This window comes from Rhagoletis pomonella, unplaced genomic scaffold (assembly GCF_013731165.1).
Source record: "Rhagoletis pomonella isolate Grant_MI unplaced genomic scaffold, Rhpom_1.0 Rhpom_scaffold_00004, whole genome shotgun sequence".
Taxonomy (NCBI): domain Eukaryota; kingdom Metazoa; phylum Arthropoda; class Insecta; order Diptera; family Tephritidae; genus Rhagoletis; species Rhagoletis pomonella.
The window spans coordinates 10,535,241-10,560,882 of NW_023458558.1; the positions used below are offsets into that span (position 1 = coordinate 10,535,241).

A 25,642-nucleotide genomic window follows, 5' to 3' on the forward strand; every position below is an offset into this window, starting at 1 on the left:
ACAGCCAGTCGAAAGTCAGTCGAGAGTCACAAACAAATGTCACTGGCATCTGCAGTTGCTAGTTGCTGTTTGTTTTTGTAACGCTTGCGAGCGTGGGCGGAGTAATATGTTGCATACACTGCTAGCTTCTGTTAGCCGCTCGACAAAAGCTATAATGTCTACAATATTATCACTTTAAGGCTATTCCTCTCTTCACACTCCTCTTCATTCTTGTCAGTTTCTATTTACAACGCTTCCTTTATTTTAGTAACCGCCCACCTTACTTCCTTACTTCCTTCCTTCCTTTCATTCCCGCATTCAATGGTCTTTTATGTAATTTCCACTTAGAGGCAATTTCTTCACACTTTTACTCTATTTTTAATTGCGAAATAAAGCATTTCTGCTCGCTTTGCGCTCATTCGGTGGCGATTAAAATGTTGCTATTGTTCCAATTTCTTATATGCATAAATATATATTTGCACATTTCCCTTGCTTTCCTTTATTCCTACTCCCATTTTTCGAGTGTAGCTTTATTTGATTGCGATCATCCCGCCTCGCTTGTCAGCCATTGTGACATTAATACCAAAGAAATACTTAAAAATGTCATGTAAAACGCTTTGCGCCAAGCAAATACTACATACATACAAACAAAAAGGCACAAAACAATAAAAAATCGCGTGATGTGGGATAAACAGGGACGAGCGGCATAGCATGCTTGCTGCTGGCCTAAGCTGAATGACACGCTGTTGAATTGTCTGCCTTGTTGTTAGCTTGTTAACTTTTCATTTGATTGCTTAAATGACTTCTTATTTTTGCACTTTTTTGTATTTGAGCTCAATATTCTGGTAATTGCCTTTCTGTGCGCGCACAGGGTCTCGTTGGCGTTGAGTAAGGTATAAAAACATTTTAAAGCGTTTTCTTTTCTCAACGAAAATGTTACCTCCATGTATGGCAACATTATGTAAATGTCCCTGCAAAAATGTTGCGCTTCATATTCGCATTAGCTTATTCGCAAATTATTTTAGTAATTTCAATACAATTATACAACTCACTTCCATTATAAATTAAGAATTAGTTTTTGAAGAAGAAAATGTTACATTTTTGTCAGGCCAGAGGTCAACATTTTGAGAAGACAACATGGCCTATCAGTCTGTCTTCGTTTTTGATAAAAACGCCTTCCTTCTAGAGGAACAGGAAAAGTGGGCTATCGGGCGATCGCCTGTGCAGATGATGTGGCACTTTTGGTTAAGCGACGATTTCTAGATACCCTTTTGACCTGACTCAAGGTTACCTGAATCAGGTAACTAGGAGGGCGGCCAACTGCGGCGCACACTAAATCCCAGCAAGACCGAGGAGGGAGCATAAGATACCCATTGTGGCCCTTCCTTCGGTAGGGCGTGTCCGCTTGCAACTCTCAGACAGGCTAAAGTACTTAGGCTTGATCCTAAATAGGAAGCTGTCATGGAAGCCTAACATTGAGGAAAGGGCAATGAAGGCGTCGCTTTTCTCGCACTCCCGTAGGGTAGCTATTGGTAAGAGGTTGGGTCTCTCGCCCAAAGTAATTCGTTTGCTCTATAAATCCATAGTTCATCCTATCTTTTTCTACGGAGCCCTTGTCTCGTGGAACCCCCACTACAGAAGGATACACTTCCAAATCAACTGGAGCGTGTACAGCGGATATTCCTAATCGACATTAATGGGGAATTAAGAACTACAGCTATACTGGCGCTTAACGTCTTGTTGAATAGTGCACCTGTGGATATTGCAGGCAGAATTTTCGCAGCACGAACTGGATAATCTGAGGTTTTGGAGGGCATGTCTGACCTCTCCATCAATCACGTCGGAGTATTTCTTAATAAGGCTAGTTTTGGTGTCGGGCCACAGTAACATTGCGGGAAACTTTATGGCTGATGACCTGGCAAGGAGGCGAGCGCTGGGCTTATGCTAGAGCATGCGCAATCGTCAGATCCTTCCTGGAGCTCCTTGTGCTTACAAAGGCTCAGTTCACGCTAGTGATGGGATGGGGTTTCTGACAGGCCATTATTCGATTGGTATTCACGCGGTAGGACAAGGAATCTCAACTGATCCCTTTTTTATCAGCTGTCAAGAAGATGATTAGGTGGAGTCATTTCAGTACTTTATATTAGACTTGCAAGCCTTCGAGAGGTAAATGTGGAAATATTTTGGCTCGTACTTTCTAACTAACCCTGAGCTCTCAGGCATCGAAATCAGTCGCATTCGAAATTTCGTAATCGGCTTATGTTGTTTCGCATACTAAATTAATGGTATTCGTATCGTTTTTCATGTAATCACCAAAGACAACCTTTTAGTTGGCCAAGTTTGTCCCTTGCCTGGGGTAACCACTTTAGCCTCACCTACCTTAACCAACTTAACTCCAAACAGACTAATATAATATGTGCTGAATTCCAACAAAGCTTTGTTGCCATGATCACACATTGTTAGCCTAGAAAGCTCGTCATTTTGACTCCGGTTCACCACCGACTAAAAGCATTTGACAACTTTGCATTTCAAGGTTATTTTGCTGGTTGGTACTCAATGAAGCCTATGTACCTGTTCGGATACAAGAAGTTACCAAGCGAATACTCTGCCTTCTCAGCTAATGTAACTAAGAGTTTGCAGCACTTATGAATCTTTCGTCCTTAAAGGTGGCAATCTTTGATTGAAAAACGCTGCCGCAATCCAACCGTACATTATATATGCACACATGTTTAGTGGACCGAATTTTACTCTAAAGCTGCCTCCAATCATTCGTTGCTAAAGAGTCGTTGGAAGGCGAAAGGTCTTTCTTTCCACTTGAGAATGAAACGAACTCATATCTATAAGGAAGCGGTCTATTTTCTGATTAAATTTAATTATTCCTGCGTGAGATTTTATGATTATACAAATTTAAGCATATTGTGCTTGTTTCGGGGAGGCTGACTTTTTCTGTCCCATCTCGTCCTATCGGATATATATATGAAAAACGGGTATTATATCTACTTTCCTTTGGTGTATAAACTGTCTGCTCCAACTGATACAATATTGATACTGCGTACAAAAATACGTAAGTTTTTTCAGACACGTTTCTCTGGAATAGACTTCCGGTTCAAATAATGGACTTCCGGTAATACGACCAAAAGATAGAGCATCCCCAACTTTCTAATTAATATTTTTCCATTTTCCACCCAATAAAAATATTTTTCTCCATCAGAAGGGATCAGGCGGGTGGTGTGGAACACCTGGTATATTGGCGGTGGGTGCGGTCATGTGCCGATTTCGATAATTTAAACCAACGTCTTTTAAGATTCTCAGAAGCATGTGTACAAGATTTTAAGCGCCTATCTGCAATGGCTGATTTTTGGCCGCAGAAAGCTATTTTTTCAGCCCTACTGCAATGGTGATCTAGACTCTAGAGCCATGGTCATGAGGTCCCATCATTGGTGCATGTTGGTCCCTCAGCCCTTCGCACAAAATCGTCGTTATAAGCTTGCGTGCCATATACACAAAGTCTTATCCCACTGTAGTTAGCACCAGGATCTCCCCCCCCCCCCCCCCTTCTTTTCGTGTGTATTGGGAAAAGCACACTGGGCACATCGAGTTGCCCTTAATAGATTGCAAACGCGTCCAACCAGCTTTTGGCCGCCGCACACTGTGCACCTACGTTTTATGCCCTCGTTTTAATAACCTGTGTGTTTTGTTTGTAAATTTTTTACTTAAACTTGTATTATATATTAAGTATATGTATTATTTTTGTAAAAATGTGTCATTTGGGAACAAAATGTTGTAACAATTCAACTGGCCTCAATAATTTGTAGCGTTAAGATTTTTACGAGTATTATGCTACTTTCTGCTACTACTTGTATTTGTATGTATGTATCTACAATAAGTTAAGCTGGCAATTAAAAACATTTCAGCAAAGTTTTGCTTTCAATTTATTGAATAGCTGCAAGCAAAACAAAAAACAAAAATAGATAGCCGATACAATGAATACGAATGTTTACAAAAGTCGAACTAACGAAGCTGTCATTGGCAATACAAACAATGCAAACTAGTTAAGACAAGCGACAATTGAGGTGAAAGAAAAATATCTATTTGTCTCCCAGAGTGGAATAAATGTGTATGTATGTACATATGTCTGCATATACATACATGTAGTACATAGTAGCTATTTCTTTCACTTACAAAAAAAGCATTTGTAGGAAAGTAAATAAGTGCTGCTGTACATCAGTACGTAAGTGGAAAGGCCATAAAGAAATAAAAGATAATAGCGCACATATAGCAAAAAAATACTTATTTCAGCGCTCTACATCCCTCTGCTTTTTTGCACGCTGTCCAGTTTCTGTGAGCATATCCTGCGACGTTGTATTGAATTCTAAAATAATAGAAAACTCTTATCCCTACCATACAACTGCACAATACTCATAGATTTTATATTCACATGTGCTGGTTGCTGCCCTGAACTGCTACTTGAGGTCAATTCCTACTGCAATTGGTTAGCTATCTACATATATATGTAGACGCCTGAATGGCTGATGGTACTGATCGTTAGCTATACATTCGATTGTCCTGGCATGTGGGGCAGCTGAAATTAAGTTGCTCGTATTTTTGCAATTTTTCTCTTTCTGCGATTTTTTTTTGTTTTGTTTCTACTAAAGAATACGAGTATGTATAGAGTTTGCTTTATTCTTTGTGCTATGTTAAGCAAGCAGTCGATAGCAGCAGGCAAGCTGCATATAAAAAGCGCAGCAAAAAAAGGCACACGCGCATGCAGGTGAATGCAGAGCGGAGAGAAAGTTATGCAGCATTTGTAGCATTCAAATGTGCTTCATTTATTGCTTAATTGATTTTAATTTCAATTTTTCTTTCTTTCCTATGCACACAGTGCTCCACTTTGCACCAATGTTGGCTTGACTGTTTCGTTGTGCAAACACGCATACATACATACATACACGTACCTACTTGCATATGTGTGTGTATATAGATACTTGTATAGAGAGTTGTGCATAGTTAAATACATCGTTCCGTTTGCTTACCCATGGCAGGCATTCATGTCGCTGTTCCAAGGATGCCGCTGAGTGCCCCTGCTCAGTGGTGGTCAGCAAGAGCTATAACTTCAACATTTCTCTATGCTACACACGCAACAAATAAACACACACCCACCGCAGTCTTCGAGCAAACACGAGCCACTTTGCTGCAACACTTGTGCACAAATGACGCGCTGATTCAATACCATTTCCTGTTGCTGTTATAAATTTGCACATCCGTTTCCGTTCCATTCAAGCAAAAGCAAGTGGCATGCACCCTAATGCATACTTACATACATATGTATGTATGTACACTCGCGTAGGTGTGTATGTGTGTGTTCATAAGTTGACTCCCCCCCCCCCATGGAGTGTGGCTCCATTGCTGGCGCTTGAGCTGAGCTGAGCGGAGCTAAGCTGGCGCTACTGCATATGCCGTTTTTTGCTGCTAGCTTTTATACTAAATTAATTCCTTTCCATTTCTTCTAGCCGCTGCTTTCAATAGCTCTCACATTCGGTGTGTTGTGGATTTATTGAATTGCACGTATTTATGTGTGCATGCATATACGTATTTTTTCTGCGATCGAATGGGTCACTACTTTTGCAGACTCACGCGATAGTTGGTGCTATTTGTCGTTCATTGATGGCATCCTTAGATTGCTGAGAGTGGTAGTAAGCTCAATATTGCGCATAATACGTACATATGTATGTATGTATGAATTGATGCACAGTGGCGCGGAAGCGTTAGCATTTCGATGGGCGAGGTGTTATTTTTTATTGGTGTAGCCAAACGCGATTTGCTTACAAAGCTTGTTAAAGATAGGTACTGAAATTTAAGGTCTCTACATGGAGGCTCCCGAAGCTGAATGACACAAGATCACATTAACTACTTTGGAGTAGCTCTGGGCAACAAATTGATGGAGAAGTGAAACTGTTAAATTTTACATGGATCTTATCTCCTGCGCTGCAGTTTTCTTATACTTGGTCGCAAGTGTCGCGAGCGTATTGAAATTGTTTGTGTAAAATTTTCTGTCGCATGTTGTAATCAAATTTATAGTCGGAACACAGGAAACCAACACAGCGAATGTGTATACTTTTCAACCACTGTTCGCTCTAGAGCTGGCAATATAAGCTTCAGAGTGCTGCTTCGTTATCCCTATTTTGTATGCATAACACATACATACAAACAAATTGCGTATATGTATTCGCATGAACATAAGCTTTACAAGTATTCATCTATACATACATACATGCATATATGGCATTCGAATTGGTATTTAAGAAATTGGACCCCGCTTTGGTCAACGTGCCTGCCCTACGGTCACACGGCGCGCTCATTTGTCATTTGAATGAAATTCATGCCGATGCTGCAGTGTGGCACAGAGCCAGTGCCCTCATTCGCGTACAAACATGCATATATATGTAGGTATGTACATATGAACATATGTAAATATGATTTACTAAAAGGCAATTGCCTGTGCGCTTACAATTTCACTACTTTGATGCTACCTAGTAGAACATCGGGAACGAAAGCCTGCAAAAATCACAAACATATGTGATTTATATAGTCATACATCTGCACACCTACGCTTATCCAGCATATTCCGTCATATAATCATTTTTTTCCAAAAATTTGAATTGCAGTGGGTCACAGTGGGCCTTATGAATAAAAATTAAGTAATTGCCTTTTCTTCTTCTTCTTAGAAAAAGTTTGAGTATGTATGAAGTTTTCTGGCGAATTCTTTTAAAAGGGTACATAATTAAGAAGTAAAATATAGAGTAGGAGAAAATAGTGGTTAAATTTGAAATTCAACATAAAATTTTTTCCCTAAAAAAAGAAAAAACAATCGAAAAAATTAACCACTTTCTTAAGTGAAGCTAATGCTGAATTTCCACTGGGCATTAAATGACAAAAATGTTTGATAAAAATTCTTAATGTTGTTTCCACGATGCATTTTTAATATGACATACATATATTTTTTTTCATTTCAATGCCTTATGAAACTTCGGTTTAAGAATTTATGAAGTTTCTGTTAAATGATCATGTCGTTGTCTTAATATCGATTTTAGGTATTAAATTAAACAAATTCTTTAAATATTTTGAGTCCATAGACTTATCTGCCCATTAACCTCTTTGCGAAACACCTTAACCGATTCCAGTTGTGACCAAAACTTATATCTGATATCTTAGACTATGGTAGAATCGATTTTGAGTATTAGATGAAAAAAAAATGTATTTAAATTTTTTGAGTCTATGTATAGATAATGTGTACTTTGCGCCCTGTGCGACACGCCTTAACCGTCACCAAGCGGGACCAGAGTTTGCATGTGATATCTGTGACCGCGGTATTACCAATTGAGGGGGTGAGACTGAAAAAAATTGTTTATTTGACTTTTTGAGGACCACCCTAATGTACATATATCCCTCCATTTATGTATATAAACCGCTCTTTTGATAGCTTTTTGCACTCAAATTTTCAGTTTTTGTTTTATTTTTCAATACAATCGCTTGCTTACTTTATTTGCCACCTTCGTGAAATTTGTAAAACTGAATTTCATCCTTTACAATATTGTCCCCGGATGACCGCCAAGCTCTCTACCAAAAGCTTACATATGTATGTAGGTAGGTGGCTGCTGCAGCAGACTGTGGCATGTTTGTGTCTACAGGTGAACAACCTACGTACTATGAATATGTGTGCATGTGTGCATTGCTGTGCACAATAATATATTGATTAAAATCGCCTTTTGCTCTTATCCGGCATTTTTCATTCATTTCTATAGTAGGTAGACATGCCTGCCTCCTTTTTTTTACTTCCGTCACGACCTCTTCCCGTCAATGACTACTTCGATTACTTGACTTCGTTTGATTCCTGCACAAAGAAAATATAATTGGTCATTTCCATTTTGGCTAAAGCTTACAACTATCATCAAAAGAAGAAAAGACGCTTGCGCAAATGAAGTAAAATTTTCACACGCGCGCACATACATAGTTACATAATTACACACAAAGGAAGCACATTCACGTGCAACACTTTATCGTTGGGCTATTTTAAATGTAGTTTGCTTGAATGCCTGCTAGTACCCCTGCCATCTTACCCCGCCTAACTTTCATTCAGTTGACTGGAATTTAATTTGAAAATTGCTCTCTTACTAAGCACACACACACACCAGCACAGCTGATTAAATATTTGATATCTTGCTAGGCGCACTCGTTGAGCTGGCAACACAAAAAAAAAATTCAATTTTGATTTCTAGCAATGGTATGTGTCCAAACCTCATTGCAGGCCTTACAATATATGTATACATATAAAAGCCTTTCAATATGCTGCTCGCAGTTCATCTCGCCTCGTGTCTCTTCTAGAGGCCACAGCATAGGCAATTTAATTTTAGCAAGCACTTTAACACACACACACTCACAACTTCAATGACAAACGCCTCAAAATATGCAATGACATGCAGTAATATTTTATTATTCCATTCGCTCATCAATTCAACTCACTGACTACAACTCTTTGCTTGACTGCGCGCCAGCCTCGTACCAGCCTCGTACCAGCAGTTCTACTATCCTAGCCTATATTTGACTGTCTACATACATATGTATGTACATGTTGTGACCTTGTCCCTCACTGCCTGCAGCCATCCTCATCGAATCTCCTCACAGTTGTCCCGCTCTATCACTTGCCTATGCATTCTTTTTGTGTCGCTTCATTATTATTCCTCTGACAGCAGCCTTTTTCATGTCAACTCAATGATTTTTCCACTCATTTCCAAAGTGAAATTGCTAGTGGGCGTGTTCTATTTAACCAGCTACAGCCAAAGCCACTACAACTGGCACAGCTTGAAATCCAAAGTACACTAAAAAAAAAAATTGAATTCAAAGAAAATAAAATGAATTGTTTAAAATTCACTCGAAATTTTTCGGGCTCTCAAATAAATATATTTCTAGCCTGTAGTCAGTGTGCTTTGTTATCTTTGGCGCTTTATTCGTTTGCTTAAGGCTTAAGGCTTTTTGAAATGACTTTGCTATGCATGTTTATGTGTGTGGTGTGGGTGTGGGTGTGTGCGTTTGCCTTTAACCTTTTAACTCAATAGTCAAGTGCGTCCTTATCTTGTTTACAATGCACTACAATCCTCTACAGCCGCTGACCTTAAAGCAAATGCTATTGACTTTTATTGCATCGCTGAAACTAAATTGTAGATTTTCTCTTATAAATTTATATACACTTGTATATCTATTGTTGTACTCGTTATTTTATGCTTAGAATTTTATGTTGCTTTTTCAGCCTCTTGTTTCTACATTCTTTGGTTAACTCTTCACTTTGGTTGACATTCCATGACTTTTAGGCCTGAAACACTTAAAAGCCATACACACGTTTGAAGCTGCATATTTTAGATTGCTTTATTGTTAACACAAACAACTAAATGTTATTAAAATGTTGCACACCACTTCTTAGAATCTACATTTGTTGCGATGAATGTGTGCAAAACGGTTTGCAGTTACCATCAAAATAAACGAATAGCTATTGTCGAGGTTAAAGTGAAATATATCGAAACGATTTTTTAATTTTAGCTTTATAATGGTAAGCCATTTTTGTTGCTATTCTACCCTGTCTTTTATTCTACTCGAAGTTGATTGTGTTGATAGAAATGAAAAATTCCAAACTCTTTAAAATAGCGCTGCAATGCTTTTCATGTAAAGCCCTTTTATCCTTTGGCGGCCGACATAGTCGATTGGTTGGAGGTGCGTTTTACCACTCGGCCGCACCGAGGTGCTCTTCTTGGCCAAACAAATTTATTTCTATTAGCGGTCGCCTCTCGGCAACACAACAAAATATCTTCCTTTCGAAGTCTGGAATAAATTTAAGGCGCCTTCATTTGTGTAGGAGTAGGTCTACCAGACCTTCCAGTGGAGTTTTCCCTTAGCTATCTGGGCCCTCGAAGGTCATTCTATATCCTCGTCATCTCTGCAGCTTCTGCAAAAGTTGTTATAGCGGGCTCCAGTGTCCCGTTGGTATTTCTATGAGAAGCCTAATGTTTGGCTTTCAGATCCTTAACAAGTACGTGTTCTTCGTTCGTGGAGCCGTGGCCAGAGCGAGCGCGATAGCACGCAAGAGTGTGGATTATCGAAATCGCAGGGGAGGTTTTACGATCTAGATCGCTTCCTCCCCGTCCTCTCTCAGATTCCTTTCATTTCCGTAATAACACCAAAACGCACTGTATAATTTCGAAAGAAGCTGGGTCAAAGACTAAGCTAGATATGTGCGACAAGTATTTAATTCCATTGGGTATTAAGTAAAAAGTTTTGTAATAGTTTCCTTTTAGAATTTCGCATATTTAAGTGTCTCAACCGCATTTACTTCAAACGCTAGTAACTCATATGCGGCAGTCAAGCTTAGATTATATGGAAGTGGCTACTTAAATGGCACTTAAATTAAAAGCCCTTACTTCTCTTCAAACCAGATCGTAGAGTCTTCCAAACTTCGAACAACTGTCATATCTTTAACTCTAAGATCGCTTACAAATTTTGTGGATATGTTTTATTGATTGCTCAAAGAGCTTGTACGTCGTAGCAGCTTCAGCAGAAGTGAATCTGAAGAGCCCGAAGTTTTTTAACAAGATGTGTTCTGTGAGTAACCCAATGGCTTATTCGCCTCAGCAGGTCGTGAAATATCTCCTAACTTTTTCGTGTCCAATACCGATACCTGCACGACAAAAGTTTTAATATATTTTTTAATTTCATTTGTTGCGGCCTCCGCTCATCACAACCTCTTTTTTATTGTGTAATGTGGAACGATTTTCCGTCAAATTAGACAAGTGATGAAGGAAAATCGTTCCATATTTCATCATACTCGTACCATGTCGGAAACATCAACAACGAAAATGAGAAACATTTTTTATTCCTATAATCTCAAGAAAATCTAAAAGAGCTCTTAGAGGTCGGAAGTGTACATATGTGCTCTTTCTGCGGCCATATTGAGCCGATAACTGCTATTGGGATACTATTTAACAAGTCACTGAACATGTAAGATCTCGGGGTGGAATCACCTCGACACTGCCTTTTTCAGTTCTCGAAACCCAAGCCACCAAACCCTAAAACGCGAGTAATGCGGATTAACGAACCGCAAGTGCGTGGGCTCGACTCTCACGGCCAGTAGAATTTTCGTTTATATCTTTTTTATTCATGTTTTATAAGTTCTATATTTTTTCAACGTTGCATTCAGTTAGTTGTTGTGGACCTTTTGAACAAAATTAAAATCTAAAAATTTAAGTTAACTAATAGTAAAAAAATTTGAAATAAATGAACAAATTAAAATAAAATAAAGTAAAATAAATATATAAATCAAATAAAATAAAAAAGTAAAAAATAAAATAAGATAAATAATAATAAAAATATTTGCATATTTCTTCAACCGAGGATCGAACCTGGCACCTACAGACTTGTAGCAAGCAACTCTCACCACTCGGCTACCGCGGACGCTGAAATCGCTTGCATTGTTTGCTTACTTGTACGAAAAACAAAAGCTGGCCATTTTTATCAGTGTTGTCATCGAAAATTCTTCTGATCCGGATCAATTCCCAAAAATTTCGCGGAAAATGGATGAGTTAATGCAAATAAAGGCGTTTTATGCAAATAAGCGAGCCCGTTTGTCACCCGCATAAGTCAATTTCGGTTGTGATGTCATGGTTTCCATCAGCCGTGTGCAGCGCAGGGCACTTGCCTATAGAATTCTGCCAGCGCAGGGCACTTTCTTATGGAGTTCTGCCAGCATTGGGCATGCCTGGTCTACATCCATGGGATCCAGCCTAAAAACTTGCTTGCTAAGCACCTGCACAACATTAGTGCCCTTGTACAGTGGCTTGAAATTTTCACTTTTATTTTAAAATCTTAATTATCTTTTCATATTTTTTATATTCCTTTTATCTTCAGAGACCAATATGAAGTCTGCACAGCTCTATAAAACTATAGGCTTAAATAAAATACATATATGTAAATACTACTGTTTAGAATATTTTAACATTTCCTTTCTATTAGAGAAATTTGTAAAACCTTTTTAGGTAATTTTCATAAAAGTTCATTTAAATCAGTTAGCAAGATCAGGGACGCGTTCCAGTTTTTGCTTAGTTCTGCGTGTGAACAAAATGTAATGTCAAGAACGTTCCCAAAAAAGAACAAAACGGGAACAAAAGTATTGAGAATGTTCCCAAAAAGAACAGAATGAGAACGAAACTTTCGGCAACATTTCTAATGAGAACAAAATAAGAACGAAAGTATCGAGAACGTTTTCAAGGAGGATCAAAGAAGAAAAAAAAATCTGGGGAACGTTCTGCCAGAGAACAAAACGAGAACAAAAGTTTTGAGAACTTAACGTTAAGAATGAGATAGCAATCTGTAAGTTGGGATGAAGAGTCATTTCAGTGAGAACTACGATCGTTTATCATTAGGGTGAACTGTCCATTTATGGAATAATTTTTAATTTTTTGTGCAAGAAAAGTTCGTGCCTTAAGTCTTTCGCTAACTTTATTTGCATAATTATTTTTTAGTTCTTTTTTACTTAATTAATCAAAATATTCAAGCATTTCAAACTAATGAACGCTATGTGAAAAAATTTGTTTTCGCTCCCGTTCTTCGCGAGTAGTTCAGAAAATATTTGTTCCAGTTTTCTTCTGTGTCAGAAATTTCCTAAGACTTTAGTTCCCAAATTGTGCTTCGAGAGAAAGTTCCTTAGACTTTTGTTACCGTTTAGTTCTTTTGCAAAACGTTCAGGAAAGTTTTGTTCCAATTTTGTTTTCTTAGAACTGTTCCCGAAATTCTTGTTCACATTTTTTATAATTCTCAGTTTTGTTTTCATTTTGGTTTTGTTTTTGAGGCGTTCTTTGGAACAAAACTACGAGAACTACATTTAGTTTCGATCATACCTTCTGTTCTCGGCTCCTGTTTAAAATAGCAATTTCAGGTTTAAAGTGCTTCTCAAACAACTGCTAAGCAAATAATTTTATCATATATTTTAGAATTTTAATTTTCAATATATAAATAAATAAGTATTATCTTTACTTTTATCATTGTTGTACTATAAAAGATTGAATCTTATTGTACTAATGCCCCAACCGAAATAAATGAATAAATGTAATATTCTATCACTACCTTTCATTCCTTTTCTTTGCAGTGCCAAGTAAACCACTGAATTTAACCGTCTTGAATGTGACATCGTCCAGCATAACCATGTCATGGTATCCACCGAAAAATCAAAATGGTGCCATTGCTGGCTATCACGTCTTTCACATACATGAGAATCAGACTGGTGTAGAAATTATGAAGAATTCACGCAACTCGCTGGATACCATCATCATATTTGAGCTGCCAAATTTAAGTAAGTAAAGATGTTGGATAATTTTTTGAATTCTTTTTAAGTAAATATGAAGAATTTCTGGAATTTCTAAACATTTATTTAGTATATTGAAGGATGATTAGAAAAAGTATCTAAAATTGTTGGCCTAAAGGTATGAACAGAATCAAATCGCTGAGCGAACTTCGTTGGAAGAAAGCGACGACGAAATTGTTTATTCACTTTTCTAGCAGAATTTTATGATTTATCTTTTCGCTTTTGTATTTTTATATTTTTTTTTTTGTAACAGATTATTTGAAAATAGATTTAATTTTAGATAGTAGTCCATATTTTGAAATTGTAAAAATTCTCGATGGTCAAATTTTAAAACATTAAGATAAATATTGGTCCTTTTTAATTTGCCAGATAAAAAATCCAAAAAAGTCTAGTCTGACAATAGACAATTATACACCATTTTAAAGGTCTATATATTCTCTTTCCAGATCATATTCGATCTTTGAAATCGAATAAAAAATAGTCATTCAAAAACTCATAAATCTACAAACTCCTATTTTCTGACCTAAATCGACAGGTTGCAACCTCTAAATGACCTTTAAAAAATTAAAATTTTCGATGGGCACCCTCAAGTACATAGTTTTTCCCTGATTCTTATTACAATCGAATTTAAATCAAGTGTAAAATCAAGCTTTTTCTCTAACTTTAAAAACTCTCTTTCCCTTCGCATTATTCACATTTTATGCCAAGACAAAATTCTACCATTTACATGTAGAAGTCTATGTCTGTGTAAGTGTGTCCCAACATGGTTCTTCGCGCTGCTACACAAAAAAGCACTTTCAAATAAACTTTCAATTTTAATTACTAAAAAATCACTTCGATTTACAATTATTTTTACCCGCAATCCACAACTCAATTCCGCAATTATTTCATGAATTGTTAATGCCGGAAAGCATGCCATGAATTTTAGAGGCAGGATATTTCTCAACAGCTGCACCTTCCCTTTATAAATCTTCCTTACTGCGAAGGATGCTTGAATCAAGGCGCACTTAGCTTTGTTATTGGCATTGTTGACACTCGCTTAAGGTTCACCAATTGTTGTTGCTCAATTTGCACTTTATTCCAAGCGTTTTATGTATGTAGTAGATATTTAAAATTTTGTTTAACAAAACTTTTAGGCGCGCTAAGTACTTCAAATCAGTCACCGAAACAAGTTGGGTAATTATTGTTTGAAGTTCTATTGAATGTCACATTTTGTCCCCCCCTTCTTTTATGTATTTCTTATGATGAAGTTTTATGGGCGTTGATGTGATTATAACTTTGGCGGTGGGTATTGAAAAGCACAATAAATTGGATTAGTTCTCTCGGCTAATTAACTTTGAGCTGAGCTTTTTTTTTACTTTTGCGCCAAAAAAAGTTTAGTAGTGAGGATGTAAGTGTCAAATTGTGCTTAAAAGTGTGTCTGGAGTGGTAAGTTGTTTTCTGCGATGTGGTATTGAAATATGAAGTCGCTATTACGCGGTCGCAAATATTGTAATTGTCATCAATAAGAAACGAGTGAAAGCTCTCTTTCCCAATATCACGGGCATTTTGTCCATTCAACCGAAAATATGGCGGATGTGAGTGAAAGTGTTGACGATGCCTCGATGCTTTCAATTCAGCAAAATTTGGGCGTGCCACGCAATAACTCAAACCGACTAACCATAGTTTGCCTAGTGAGTACACTAATTGGGTGCTGGAGCAACAGGCCCTGATATTTGGCGATGTGGCTTGGCCAGTAAGGTTCTTCACAACGTGTGAACAATCTCACGACTTAAGAGTAATTGAAGGAGAAGATCCATCAAGTTATTGTGTAAAAAAGCTATGCAAAACTTACTTCACAAGATTAAGGTGCCAGTTAAGTTGAAATATTCGATGTGTTTTTAAGCTTTGCTTTCAAGAGCAAAAGAAAGATAACGCTTTTTCTTGAAAAGCGCTTTAAAAGTATAGAGTTTTCGACACACATATGTATTTGCACTGTTATTACCGTTTATTTGCCTTAATAGGTGTTAATATTTTCGAAAAAACAGTCACTAATTTTGTTGAAGAAATTTTAGTAGATAAGCATTATTCAACAAATTCATCCATCCAGCTAAAAAATTGTTTTGCAGTAAATTTTGTACTCGTACTAATCGAATAATACATAGGCGTATGTCTGAGGAAACTTTTATTTGCATCGGCCTTTTTTCAACCCAGTGGCGCACAGTGGTACAGCCACAACAAAATTTATTATAAAATACATAATTGAAGTTCAACAATAAGTCTCAACAAGTTTTACAGCTGCTTTCACCAGCAACTTAAATGGAAAATGATTTTTTATTTTCTGTCAATTTACATATAAAATTCAAAAATTAAAACATGTTTCGCTTAAATTGCTTTCGTGAAATTGGCTGTTAGTCGAATAGGATTCTTTTGGCTCTGTTATTTTTATTTTGTATAAAATTGTCAATTTTGTAAAAAGTTAAACCAACTTTTCCTATTCAAATATTTTAAAGTATTACTAAATCGCTGGTTAAACTTAATTACAGAAAATTAAATACAAGTTTCTGTAGTTAAGATTAACTAATGACTTAACTAAACCATCCAAATATTAAGAATTAAATGTTCAAAAAAAAAAATGCATTTTTCCAACGAAATCCCACTGTGCGCTGCAGCTGTCAAGCCCCTATAAGTCTGCTACAACTGAAATTACGGCACACATACCCATTTTCATCGCGCACAGGCAAAAAGATGGCGCCCTTCAACGTCAGTCGCCAGTCTCCGCAGCCATTTTAATTTACTTTCATGTGACAGAAAAATAAAAATTAATTTGCAACTGACAAATTTGCATACAAATTTACAGACACACACTTGGCAGCTTGTCAAAGCATATTTGCATAAGTGGTGTGCGTACATGAGTACATACATATACTCGTCGTATATGTGTGTACATAGGCAGCGCTACTGCAAGCAATGCTAGTAATTAATTTGCCTCGCCAGAAAAGGTAAAAACAAGCAAAGAAAAACGCTTATGAAGAAAAGTCACTTTGCATGCATGCATTGTGCCTTGCTACGCATAATGGGAGTGGAGTTGGGGTGCTGAGTTTGTGTGCGTGTGTGTGTGTGTGTGTGTGTGTGTGTGAAGCGCGATTGCTGCCGAAAAATATGCAATTTCATGCATTGCAGTGGAGGAGCAACTGAAATATGTACATACATACATACATATGTGCATATGTGCATAAAAATTGCAACGAACGTTGCGACAAAGCAAAGTTGCTGGAAAACTCAAGAAGAAAAAAAACCAAAAGTTGTGGGGAAGAAGTAAAGCGCTGGAGGAGTAGGGATCGTGTGGGCGAAGTAACTGCTGTGTAAAGGAAAACTCTTATATTGCCCGTATGCAGAGCGAGCTGTATGCGTTTCTATTTGGATGTTTTGATGTATGCGTGGGCGAGGTTCTGGCAGGCAAATGCTGACACAGACGCATTTTGTTTAATTAATTACCAACGACATGCCTTTAAATACATACGGTCAGTTAATAAAGTTAAGATACAGCGAATTTTTCACAATACCGGCAACTATTTTCTCCATATAAAATAATGTTTGATAATTTTTTCTTTATATGGAAAAAATGTGCGACACCTTCAACAAAAAAAAAATTTCTCAAAAATTTATTATACTAAAATGGCATGAGAGCGTAAATAAAAAGTGCAATATTTTAATGCAATTTTTCGGAATTTTCTTTAATTTCGCACAAGGTTTGGCACTCTGATTTTTGGGTTTTTTGTTGTAGAATTAACTATATTTTTATAAAAAATTAGCGAAAAGTAAAATATTTTTTATTTTTTTAGTATTGTAATAAATTCGCCGTACCAAAACTTTATTGACTGACTGTACATACTACAACTACATACATATACTGCATACTTAGACAAATATTTACTAACATATAAACATACGTACGTGTGTATGTAAATAGAGACTGAATATCCAAATACCCAGTAACTCAAACAAAGACATACTGCTGCTTTACAATGTAATTTTATAATTACACTGTTTTTAAATTTAATAAAATACCCCCGCATTTTTTTTTTTTTTTTGTTAGTTTCTGTAGGCGTAGTTCGCTTTTCAGCGCTGTCAAAATTAATTACGCTCAGCATTGACTGACGCATGTGCGTTGGTGTGTAATGTTGCAATTATACATACTTACATACATATGTACATATGTGTGATTGAGACTATTAATGCCGCATCCGACGCGTTGGCATTCCCCATAGATTTTTAATTATTTTATGCCGCATTTTTGGAATAAAAATTATTTTTTACTTTGCGCTCCTTGAGTATGGCTTGCATTTTTTTTACATACATACATACATACATACATACATACTTATGTGTTTATACATTTTAAATTTGACAGCAAATTTTCTGCTGCTCTTTGTCACCTTTCAAACGCTTTGTGGGTGATAAACCAGCCTCGCATATTTTAATTACATTAACTTTCAGACATCGCTCGACTCTCCAACTAGTTGGGCAATAATATGATTGTCATACATACATATATGTACATAAATATGTATGTGCTTATAAGTTTTTTTTTTTAATCTTAAATGCTGCCGGAGTTGAGTAACTTCAACCAGTTACATTTCAACTGCTCTGACAACTGCTTTACTACTTTCATAATTAACAGGACACGGCTCCGTTGTGCGGTGGTGTGTGTATGTGAATTTTTCATTCCTATACACATTTTGCCATGGACATTATGCTGGTTTTCGTGATTTATTTTTCGAGCTTTTATCTAGTGCTGGAGTCGGAGAAAATCAGTTAAAGTATCAAAATGTGCATAACTACCTTGGCTTTTCATTAGAGTGTGAGATAGATTAAAATAAAATAAAAATTGTTGCTTTAAAAATCACATTTTTTGGGGGGCTTTATTAAGTGGGAGTTGGAATTCAGCGGCTTATCAAGAATTTTACCAAGATAGGCAGCGGAGTCTTTGACAAATATAACCTCAATGCACTTAGCACAAGTGAAGCAAAATCAGTCGCAGTTTTCCAAATAAAGCGAAGCATGCGTCTCAAGGAACCGCATTTTGCCCACCAATGGCATGGTCACACACCGCTTAGAACAATTCAGCACTCTACTGCTTTCTTTATCAAGCCAAATTTCCCAGCCTAATTACCGAATGAATTTTACCATTCAACCGATTTACTTGGCTTTCACATTTTACACATTAAACTGTACTATACTACCATTTTTCATTTGTTAAACAAGAACAACTGTCAGCCGGCATTGACTGTCGGTCGGCAACGCATTATTAAGCAATAAATGTACAGCAACGCGCATTTATCACTCAAACACGCACACACACACACACATTCACTTTCGAGCACTCACACATACATATGTACCTACCTACATACATACATACCTACGCCCGATAATTGCAAATCTGCCACATAAATGATTATAAAATTGCGCATACGCCATGCCATACGCTAAATAACCGAGCCACGAATGCACGCACGCACGCAAACGCTGTGCACTCGTTTGGCTACTTAACATAAACACTTATTAAAAGAGTGACATTTTTCAACATTAAATTAATTGCGCAACTGGTTATTAACGTTGACATTTCTCGGTATAATTGTTGTCATTGCTGTTCGTTGGAAGAACTACAGTGGAAGCTGCATTAAGTTAACAAACAAAAAAAAAATAAAAAAATGTGTGCATAGTGTACTGCGCATGCGTGGTTTCTGGCGATCGACCACATCAACTGTTACGGGTGTGTTGTTTAATTTTTTTATTAAAATAAAAAAATGTGAGGAAATTACAACCCCAACGACAACAACAGTAAATGCAGCAAAGTGAATTACAAAAACGCACACATATTTGAGCACACACAAATTAACAAGCTGCAAGTCAGTCGCAAGTACGACATTGTCAGAATTTATTACTTTTTAATAATTAAATACACTCAGCGCTTACTATGCTCGGCAATGCGCGCTTGCGGTATTAAAGCACATTTTCCCAGAACTGTCTATATTTCAACATATTTTTGAATGTGTAATGCTCGCACTGTTTCCCACTCAAATAAATTTTGCTGCACTGTTCGCCAATAATCGAAATCATATTTTTACCTTAACATCAATCAATGGCATGCCATTATTTAATTTCATTTAAATGCGAACATCAAGTTTTTCGAAACAGTCATCCAGTTTTGGTGAAATAAATTTTTATGTACATACATATTTTCGAATTAATTTAAACAACGTAGCCAGATTTTATTAGAGGTAAATATATTCACGTCGCTTATCGAAAATAATGAATGTTTTCATTTTTTTTTGGTAGCGAGACCTTTATTTGCAAAATTTTAACATTCTTTAAAATTTGCTCATTTTCCTTTTTTTTTTTTGGTCAGGGCCCATATAAACAAAATTATTTCAAGTTTGTGCATCATAGCCGATGTCAATTGATTCTTGTGAGATTTTTTTTGTAAGGATATGAATCTGGCGCTAGCTGTTGTGGAATTTTAGATTACACGCATAATTGGAATTTTTTAAATAAAGTTGGTATGGTCATTTAGCGATTCCATACATGAAAACGGAGTAAAAAATTGAAAAATATTTATGTAAATATTTTCCTATGATAGTTAAGATTATTTGAAAGCAATTCATTTTACCACGTTTAATTAATTTTTCACAAAAATACAGAAAAAGTTGTCTCCCAAGATCGTGTTGCATGCTGGGTTGGAAACTAGCCAGTTCCACAGCCTGGAATATCAGGATCCTTATTGGGAAAAAAACATCTATCCAACTAAATAGTAGTTGTCCTCGACAAAACGTAACTCTGAAGATGAAGGAGTACAAGGCGAAGTATCTTCTGCCGTAAAATATACAGTCAGCGCACACACGTCACTATAATTCCACAAAAGTAGAGGACTTCCATTAGACTAACAATTATGTAAGCCTTAGGGGACAATTGAAAAGAAAAGTCCTCTCTCATCGTACGCAAACGCGTACTCTTAATATATATGCATTTAGTTCTTTTAATTCTAGACATGTGGCAACCCTATTTTAAATTTTGTATTTTCACCTAGAGCAGTGAAACTGTCCTACAAAATAGTGTTTCACTCATTAAATTTAGTGGAAAGATATGGAGCTATTTGAATTAACCGAATACCACTGTCTTAAACTTTTCAATCCTTGGTAGCGGCCCATAAAAGTTGTTTTAAAATCTTGAAAATTTCAAAGAAGTCCTTCCTTCGTACAAATCAAATTCTAAAATAGGGCATTCTTCAACCAAATTCCGAAATAGGGCGTTGTTGAACAATTTTCTGAGATAGGGCGTTTTCGAACTGACTGCCGAGATAGGTTAATCTTTCACTCAGCCATCGATATGTACATACATACATATGTATGAATTTAAATATGTTTTATGAATATTCACAATGCAACATTGACTATATTGTGCACATATATATCTACATACATTTATAGTAGTTAGTTAGTTTATGCGCCACATCAAAGATATGAAAATATTTAAATATCAATTTAATAACGGTTTTATTAAAACATTTACACATTTCCTTCGTACATATGTATGTAGTTGTATTTAATTTAAAATTTTTCATATTTTTCTCCTCTTTTCTCCTCTTTCTTTCCACAGAGCCTTTCACCGATTATCGTGTCATTGTCCAAGCATTCACCATGAAAAACGAAGGCAACCCCTCCGATCAAATTGTACAGCGCACCGATGTAGCCGGACCGAACGCACCGTATGTGGTTAACCTGACGTGTCACTCGCAGGATGCTATCGCCATACGGTGGCGGCGACCACACGAATTTTACAACACCATTGATTTTTATATAATTAAAACACGCGTGGTGGGCCAGGACTCACACCGAGACATTCGCATTAATGCATCGGCAAAAGAGTTGGAAACGGCGGTAAGTCAATAAAGTGTTGAGTTAAGTGGCGGTGAAGCACATGGGTGTAAAGGCGTGGGCAGTTGTGACAGGATGATATACATATTTATGTGTGTGTGCACTTATTTTCAAACAAACTATATTGCATCTTATTTATTTTAAAGTAACGAATTAGAGAACACCAGAAGTATTCCCCTATTCTCTGTGTCTGGCATATGCGGTAAATGTACCAACAACTGGTAACCACAAAATTCATACAACAAATTTTGATTTAGAAATTTCTGTTGCACTTACAGTAAATATCGAAGAATTTTCTTTTATTTTAGTGAGCACATCAACTGCATATTTCAGTACTTTATATTTAATAATAAACACAAATATCCATACTTTGGTTATCTCTACAAAATAGTATACAGCAGAGGCAGTCCTAGCCATATTCAATAGTGAGTATCTAAAACACAAATTTCCCAACTGAGTTATGCGTTCCAAAATATATGACTTTGAAAGTACTCTTAGTCAAGCCGCAATATGTGATAGTAAATACTCAAAAAATGTGAAATCTCATTCAGCTAAATCTAACACCACAGACGGTAAGCATCCCTGCAGCAAATTTAGCGACAGTCTGGCAAAGCGATAGTTGCGCGCTACAAATTTCAAAACATTCTCAGAACTACTACACGACGGTTGCAGAGCGGCGTTGTTGCACTTCGTGTTGTGCTGTTTGCGCTGTCGCACACTTTGGCGGCCAGAGTTTCTCTCATTGAGCTGTGAAAACTTGCGCAATCCGAAACTGGCTGCGCGAAAAAAATCTCGAATCTTGAACACTTTTTCTTATAAAAAAAAAATATTGTCTCAGATCTCTCTCAGAACGAGTACAAAAGTTCAGCAGGGGGGAACCATTTCCAGAATTCGAAGTTAAAAAGTTCCGCAGAAGAGGACAGTTTTCACTTCGCAGAAGATCGCTATGTTTAAAAAAAAGGCAACTCAAAACATTGATTTGGGATAAATGAAGCACGAGTACCGCCCCTTTTCAAGCTAGCTCGTCGCAAGTTCTGAACCAATTAGAATTGCTGCAGGGATGAAATCCGCATGCATAAATGAGTGAACTTGTGTGGGTGCTTCCATGCATCTTTTGTGGCTGATAAACCAACTGAAAATTTAGACGTTTGTTTGTGAAATCCAAACCGAAAAACAGAAAACTAAAATCAGTTGCTTTTGCTTGTTGTCGCCTCTTCGACACTGACTCCCACTCAGACTTACATTCAGACGCCCACCATTACTGCGGTTTGTTCGAAATTCGAAAGGGTTTTGCTGGAAGGAAATGCCAAAAATCAACGAAAGATGTATAACGTATATGAGATACATAAAGAAATTAATGTGAATGTTTGCAAGTCGATGCACACCAGTGTCGATGGACGTACCCAATAAGGTACAAAATACGGGTTTTGAAATGAAACTTCTTTAGCGGCCGCAGTGAATACAAATATCAACATGGCGAACGCAGCGGAAATTGTGGTTGGTTGGGAAACTCTCCTAGAAGAGAGCGTCAGCGCATCATTTCGAGTAGAATTACTCCACAAAGAGGAATCCTTTCGCCACTACTCTGAGACGTTTTCGCTTTCCAGAGCTTGTTTTTTTTTGTTGTGACATGGAAATAATTTTCAGCAATATCTAGCCAGCACCAGAATGAGTTGCCCAAGTCAAGGTGTTGAGTGCTAGAGCTAGTCCGGAAACTAAAAGAGAAAACTTTTTTATCGAGAGAATCTCTCCAGCTGCAGAAGCGAAAATCTCTCCAGGTAGGATTTTCTAGAATACAGCCAGTACAGGCATGGCTAAAAACCAAAGGTGATTATTTCAAAAGGAAGCAATAACTCTGGAGCCAATCCAGGCTCGTCAAACTTACTCTCTAGGACCTGAACTGGTTACCCAAGTCAAGATATTGCGTGGTAATGCCAGATCAGACACTTCGAGACACAACCGTTGTTGAGGAAGGCATCTGTTGAGTGCCAGTATTGATTATCCCTGATTAATTTTTGTGTGCAAGGGCTTGTCCAAATTCTATTTGGTGAGCATATTGTTAAGAGAATCTATTAAATGCCAGAATAGATTATATGTTGAAGGCATTTCCATGCAATAACCTGTTTTGGTTCTGTTGAGAAATTCTCAGTTAAGGAAATCTAGCCAGGCTCTAGACGCAATCAGGGCTTTGACTTTTAACTGAAGAATGGAAAAAGGTACAACTGTACCTAAGAAACAACACTGGAACACATTCACTGTGGCTGGGAGGTGGAAATATTCACTCCCATACATACACACATGGCGATAAATCTAGGAAAAATGCATTGATTTCTTTTATGTGAACATCCTCCTGCACAACTCAGCTCTTTACCGCATAAATACGTTCTATACTCACATAGACATATATGTAGATATGTATGAAGTGACTAAGTATGTATGTTCATATATAAAACGAAAAATACACTCTTATTTTCGGCATTACTTATTTTTTCCTTCTTTTGCATTTTTTTTTGCAGATGATATTACAAAATCTAACAACTCATACAGAATATGAAGTCAAAGTTGCAGCTGCGACTTTAAGCATAATAAATCCAAAGAAAATCGTATTGGGTAAATTTTCCGAAACTAGAAAGGTGAGTTATAAAAAAAAACAACTGCGAGCAGCAAAAATTATCCAAAAAAATTCCCTCTCCTATACATATGTACAATGTACATACATACCTTACTGCATAAATAAATATTTTTTCACATTTGTATGTATATATGTATACTATATGTACCTATTTTGGCACTTGCGAAAGTTCACACTGCCAAACAAACAAAAACGATGCAACTTAACTTCTGGCACAACCGAACTACCGCCAAAAAATATTACCATTTGCAACAACAACAACAACAATGAGTCTTACAATCCGCCGAAGCACCACTTTATGTTTTTTTTTTTTATTTTTAGTTATCTCAACGAGATATCTACTGCTTGCCTCAAATAAATTTCATCGAAATGCTCGGTTAACGTTGTATGGATATGTAAAAGTTGCCAAAGTTCCTCTGAGTAACTCAAGCAGGCGTTAGATATGCAACAACAAAAAAAAGAAAAAACGCAAGAAAGATTCAGCCGGCATAAAGTTTGCAAAAATATGGATAAAATGTCACGCCAACTAAACTTCGGTTGACTTTGTTTGCACCCGTTTGCATGTGTGCGAAAACATATTTTATGAGAAAAAAGAAATGCTTGTAGTTAGATAGTTGAATGGTGAATTGTGAAAAATACGGTTTTTTTTCGCGCACGAAACTTGTCGACGTATTTGGGTCATCAGACTTGCATCGCATAAATATTTCATTTTCTTTGAGAAATGCAAATCTCTGAAAAAGTTTAAAAAGTAGTGGATACAGGTGTAGTTAAATTGTCAAATTATAGTTTACCATAAAAGAATTACTTGTATTAAGTATGTAAATATTTAAAAAAAAATTTATAAATTTTTTTACTTCTCAACACCTCCTAAAGCTTTTGTTCTAAAAGCGCGCCAGTTCGAAATTCGTAATGTAACCAAGCCCATCGTTAATTGGTCTCTCGAATGCCGAAAAAGCTGTCCTCTGCCTCCAACATGGGCAGCAGGTACCGCATTGACCATCGTCTGCGTTATTCGCCATTACCAACGCTTAAAAAGCGCCAAATCCTTCACAGAATATTTTTCTCAAGCCCCCCCAAGAGGCGCTTTGTCAACCGACATCATTGTCCATGCTCCCGCAGGGGTTTCATCTGGAGTATACTTTACTCCTCAATTAATTACTCAGTCATTTCTTGGCATGAGTGATTCTAAGTAGAATTTCAAAGCTGGCATATTATCTTCGGAAATGAGCAGTGTTACCATATTCGCAGTTTCACTAAACAAATAGGTTAAAACTTCGTCTCGCCCAAAATAAATATTTTGTCAGAACATTTTCCAACTATTCACTTAACGCCTTCCAGTGGCACATTTATCTGCCCTGATTTACGTTTTGTGGTCCTCGGAAGGCATATCTTCCATTGCCGTTTTAAATAACTTAATGAAAGCGTTGTTTCCGTGACGAAATTCTTGCAACCCTCCAACGATCTGGCTTTTCATAGCACAGTTAATAGCACAACGCTGACCAATTTCGATATTAGAGTTACCAACGAAATAAATTTGAATAAGTTTTTTACTCCTCATTCATACATGGACTTATTTTAGATGGAATCCTTTAACTTTTTACTAATTTTTTCGCAATTTTCTATTCGAAAAAGTTTTTCACTTTTCCTTTGGCAAAGACAAACACAACAAAAAAGACAGCTCACATAGGACAATCCATTCTAGAGCTATGC

The 25,642-nt window shown here is 36.9% G+C and overlaps 1 protein-coding gene across 2 annotated transcripts in view; it reads left to right on the forward strand.

The window, feature by feature from the left end:
• The window catches only part of LOC118736968 (tyrosine-protein phosphatase 99A), a gene marked incomplete at its 5' end in the record, with an annotated part of 239,500 nt that overhangs the window by 168,813 nt on the left and 45,045 nt on the right, over window positions 1-25,642 (forward strand). For both annotated transcript variants that reach the window (XM_036467149.1, XM_036467151.1), the window contains 3 exon segments: window positions 13,166-13,369; window positions 21,023-21,303; window positions 23,817-23,933. In XM_036467149.1, coding sequence (XP_036323042.1) covers window positions 13,166-13,369; window positions 21,023-21,303; window positions 23,817-23,933 — 602 coding nt within the window.